The sequence below is a fragment of the Cydia strobilella genome, chromosome 2, assembly GCF_947568885.1.
Source record: "Cydia strobilella chromosome 2, ilCydStro3.1, whole genome shotgun sequence".
Classification (NCBI taxonomy): domain Eukaryota; kingdom Metazoa; phylum Arthropoda; class Insecta; order Lepidoptera; family Tortricidae; genus Cydia; species Cydia strobilella.
In genome coordinates, this window is record NC_086042.1 from 22,858,488 (window position 1) to 22,863,604 (window position 5,117).

A 5,117-nucleotide genomic window follows, 5' to 3' on the forward strand; every position below is an offset into this window, starting at 1 on the left:
GACGAATTGGCCGCGTTGAAAACGTTACGCGATGATCCAGACCTTACTATTCTTCGAGCGGATAAGGGAAATGCGACGGTTGTACTTAATACTTCAGATTATAACCAGAAAATTAGGGAATTATTAGCGGATACTACAACCTACAAACATGTAAAGACGGACCCGACTATGAAAGTATTGAAAACCACTAAAGAAGTAATTAGTGATTACTCGGACAGCCTTGATCTGAATGTTGCAAGTTTAGTTCCTGACTGCCCCGTGCCTCCAAAGTTGTATGGGTTGCCAAAAATACACAAACCTAGTGCCCCGCTACGTCCCATAGTGAGCCAGATAGATGCTCCCACATATAAATTGGCTCAGCACTGATAGATACGGAAAGGAGCGAGTAAAACCACAGACGGCCGTTAGCGCACTGACATATATTTCAACGAGTAACAGCGTGTGGACGCAGCCTCACGCACACATATGCAACACTTCCTCCCCCTAGTTACATAACTAACCTAAAACAATTCTTAAAAATATTTCTTAAAACTAATATTGGAACGCTTCCGTAATATTCTTTTGGGGACTATTGGCGCATTGCTCGCCATGTCTGGCTTCTGGCCTCCTGCTTCCGCCTCATGGAATTCATCCTCATCATCTGAGCTTGTCACCTCTTTCCTTACTTCGCTCTTTGCCTTACTTTCCCCCTCTGCGGGGTCGTCCGATGATGGGGCTAAAGTCCCCGTGAGTGAGGGACCCGGCGGTAGTTCATGGGTTGACATCGGCAATGGTGACGGCAGTGGAGTTGGTGGCGATGGCGTTTGCGGCAGCGGCGGTGGCGGCGGCGGTGTTTGCGGCGGCGACGGTGGCGGCGGCAGCGTTTGCAGCGGCGGCGGCGGCGGCGTTTGCGGCGGCGGCGGCGTTTGCAGTGCAGAGGGTAAGGATGTCTCAGGTAAGTCACAATCCAGTGCGTCACAATAGTCCCAGTTACTTTCAGTACCTTTGTACTTAAGTATATGATTTTTATGTTTTTTAATCAACGCTGAAGTAGTAATGTCTTTTATTAAGTATAAAACTTTGCCTAGTCTTCTGTTAACCACGCCTTTAGACCAAGTGAACTTATTTTTATTAGTAAATTTTTTGTATAGTACGCGCTCGTCGGTTGTAAAAGTTTCATTGTTCTTCCTATTTAACTTGTTATTCTGCGAACACTGTTTATTTTTGATAATATTAGCAAGGGTGACCGATGAGGATGAAGGCGTTGGCGTAACCGGGTGCAGTAAATCTAAACGCGATCTTAGTTTGCGTCCATACACTAGTTCAGTTGGCGAAGAGCCCGTGGTAGAATGAACGGAGTTCCTGTAATTGAACAAGTACTGTAATAGTTTAACCTTACTATCCCGTACATTAAGCCCTGTTATTAAACTAGATTTGATCCCTTTTTTGATCACTTTGACCATACTTTCCGCCTGGCCATTACTAGCCGGATGGTATGGTGGTGACGTCACGTGTTGTATCCCGTTTAAGTTACAAAAAGTGGTAAACTCGTGCGAACAAAAGGATGCACCGTTATCACTTACGATTACCGTAGGTAACCCGAACCTTGAAAAAAAATCACATAATTTATCTATGACCGCCATTGATGATGTCGAGTTTCCCATATCATAGACCTCCACCCATTTGGAATATGCATCCACAGCGATTAAATATGTGTGGTTATTTATAGGACCCAGGAAATCAATGTGGAGCCTAAAAAAAACCGTGGGGGGTAGGTCCCAATGTGCCAATGGAACCCGCGCCGGAGATGGGCGTAATTGAATGCAAACGTCGCACGAACCTATCATTTTTTCGATCGCCTCGTCTATACCGGGAAACCATAACCTTGAACGTGCCTCCGCTTTAGTTTTAACGATACCTAAGTGTGCGGTATGTAATTCAGACAACACTTTCCCCTGCAATCTTTTCGGTATCACGGCTTTATGGCCCCGCATAATACACCCGTTTTCAATTGATAGTTGTGTACGACATAAAAAGAATGGTTTTATTTTTATATCGTTAACTTTATGAGGCCAGCCATTCACGGTATACTTAATTACCTGTTGGAGAACAATGTCTTTACTAGTTTCATTACGAAGCTCATTAACAGAAATTGGCAAATTACCATCCGTGACAAAACAAATGTATGCAGCTCGATCCCAATCATCGCGCGGGTCGACCCGAGTTTCATCCTCCTCGCCCCCTCGCGGCGGCAGACAAGCCCGCGACAAGTAGTCCGCGCTGTTATCAGCGCTGCGTACGTATTCTATGACGTAATTATACCCACTTAGAAACATTGCGTATCTCTGTAATCTATTCGCAGATACTTCGGGAATGCCACGCTCGGGATGGAAAATGCTGGTTAAGGGCTTATGATCTGTACGTAAAACGAAGGGTACCGACCTTCCGTACAGGTACTGGTGAAATCGACGTATACCAAACACGATACTAGTGGCTTCCTTCTGTAACTGCGAGTAACGTTTTTCGGCCGCGTTAAGACTGCGCGAGGCAAAGGAAACCGGTCTTTCGGTGCCATCTGATTCGATCTGTGATAAAATGGCAGATAGCCCGGTGGGGGATGCATCAACTGTCAAGATGACCTTCGCGTTAGGATTGAAATGCGCAAGTACCTGATCCGACGCTAAGACACTTTTAATCTTTTCAAACGCAGTGTCATGCTCGCTAGACCAATGCCACTTTATATTTTTTTTTAATAGGTCATACAATGGGCTCAAGATTGTTGATGCTTCCGGTACAAAACTCCGGTAATAGTTTACGAGTCCCAAAAAAGACTGTAATTCGTTAACATTTTTAGGTTTTGGTGCATTTACCATCGCTACTATTTTTTCCGATGATTTTTTTAAACCGTTTTTACTTATGACGTACCCTAAATATGAAACTTCGTCCTGGAAAAACACGCACTTTTCCTTTTGTAGGGTTAACCCCGCCGATTGTAATCGCTTAAGGACTGCGTGCAACCGGTCTATGTGCTGTTTTTCATCACTGCCCGTGATGAGCACGTCGTCCAACAAACACAACACGCCATCCATGCCCGCTAGTAGCCCCTCCATAGCACGCTGAAAAATCGCTGGTGCCGAGGATAACCCGAACACTAACCTTGTATATTTATAAAGGCCTCGGTGTGTATTAATACACGTTATATTTTGTGAGGCCTCGTCGAGCATAAACTGATTATATGCCATCGATAAATCGAGTTTTGAAAATTGTTTGCCCCCACATAGTTTAGAAAATAACTCATTTGCCGTAGGTAGCGGGTATTGCTCAACGACTAGTTGTTTATTAATACTCACCGAGTAATCTGCGCATAGTCTAACGGTTCCGTTTCGTTTTAATACGGGGACAATTGGGGAGGCATATTCAGAGTGTTCGACCGGAACGAGAACGCCTAGATTGACTAGCCTATCTATCTCCTTATCGATTTTATCTCGCAATGCGAACGCGATCGGCCGGGCTTTAATAAAAACCGGTTTAGAGTGTTCTTTTAAAGTTAATTTAATTTTAGTTTTATTGTAACACCCGAGTTCATCCGAGAAAAGCTGAGGGTATCCCTTTTGTAACCGTTTAACTATAGTTTCATCACTACAATAATGCACAGGGGTTAATTGTAAATTAAATGTAGAAGTGAAATCTCTTCCTAGTAGTGCGGGGCCCTCATCACAGACTACATATGCGTTTATCGAATGCGTGCTCCCCGCATATGAAATGGGTAGTGGAATCATTCCTATACACTGAATACGTTCCCCAGAATACCCGTGCAACCTTTTGCTCGTGGATCGTAAGGGAATGTCACTAAAACTCTTATTGTATGTATTTTGCGGTACAACCGTGACGGCACTGCCCGTATCAATTTCAAATTTAAATTGTTTTTTACGAATAGTGACGGTTTCGACCATAGGCTCTCCGCGAAATGAACGAATAAAATAAATCTTACCGTCGTCATCGCCCTCATCCTCTGGTCCCAAATTAACGTATTTCACTTTACACATTCTACGCAAATGTCCCTTTACATGACACTTTTTGCACACGAAATTTGTAAACCGACACTCTGCAGTCTTATGATTTGTGTAACCGCAAACCGTACACGGAACCTTCGCGCCGACACCTTCTGTTTTCTTCGGAATCTTTGATATCTTCAACAGCTGATCAGTGCCGGGTTCGGAACCCGACGCCGTAGCTCCCGCGCTGGCGCACCGAATAGTTTCTGCCAACTCGACAGCTTTAGCCAGCGTCAAATCCTTCAACTCCCGAGCATAAAGTTTCTCCTTCTCCCGGCCTGGCAACATGCCTATCAGGAACCGGTCACGCAGTGCCTCTTCTACATTAGCAAATTCACAGTGTGCAGTCAGACCACGGAGCCTCGCCGCCCATTGCGTGTGAGACTCGCCTACCTGCTGTGACGCGGAGTAGAACTTATGACGCTCCCCGAAGCCCACCCGTGTCGGTGTAAAATGTCCGTCCAAAAGCGTCAAAATGTCCTCGAATGGCACGCTTTCCAATTGCTTTGGCAACGCTAAATCCTCAACTAATTTATACGTGCCTTCGCTGAGTGCGCTTAAAAGAATGGCTTTCCTCTTCTTCCCCGTAGCATCTGTCGTCCCGTCCACATCATTAGCCAAAAAAAATTGTAGAATCCTGCCTTTGTAACTCTTCCAACTTTGGCCATCGTGATCAAAAATAGTTAAAATCCCGAGATTAGCACTTGCCATGATTTTTTTTTTGCGGAACGGGTAGATTACGCACGCGAGTCGCCACTGATAGATACGGAAAGGAGCGAGTAAAACCACAGACGGCCGTTAGCGCACTGACATATATTTCAACGAGTAACAGCGTGTGGACGCAGCCTCACGCACACATATGCAACTCGCGGGAGCCCTCTCAGCATTACGTGGTAACACTAGCACGCATACAAAGGATTCTTACCATTTCATCGGTGAGATTAAAGACCTAACATTGACTGATGATGAGATCATGGTCAGTTTGGCGTTCAGTCGCTATTTACAAGCCTACCGGTACAAGACTGCATTGAAATTGTCAAGAAGAGGTTATGTGAGCAGAACATGTCAGAGGAATATGCTAAG

The 5,117-nt window shown here is 45.0% G+C and overlaps 1 protein-coding gene across 1 annotated transcript; it reads right to left on the reverse strand.

The window, feature by feature from the left end:
* Positions 1 to 368: 368 nt before the first annotated feature.
* On the reverse strand, positions 369 to 4,751 carry LOC134753422 (uncharacterized protein K02A2.6-like). Its single transcript, XM_063689315.1, has one exon. The coding sequence runs from the start codon at positions 4,743 to 4,745 to the stop codon at positions 513 to 515; it is 4,233 nt and encodes a 1,410-aa protein (XP_063545385.1). The 5' UTR covers positions 4,746 to 4,751; the 3' UTR covers positions 369 to 512.
* Between the last annotated feature and the right edge of the window lie 366 nt (positions 4,752 to 5,117).

Excerpts from the sequence above, each read along its gene's own strand:
- LOC134753422 (XM_063689315.1), bottom strand. The coding sequence starts at position 4,745 with ATGGCAAGTGCTAATCTCGGGATTTTAACTATTTTTGATCACGATGGC.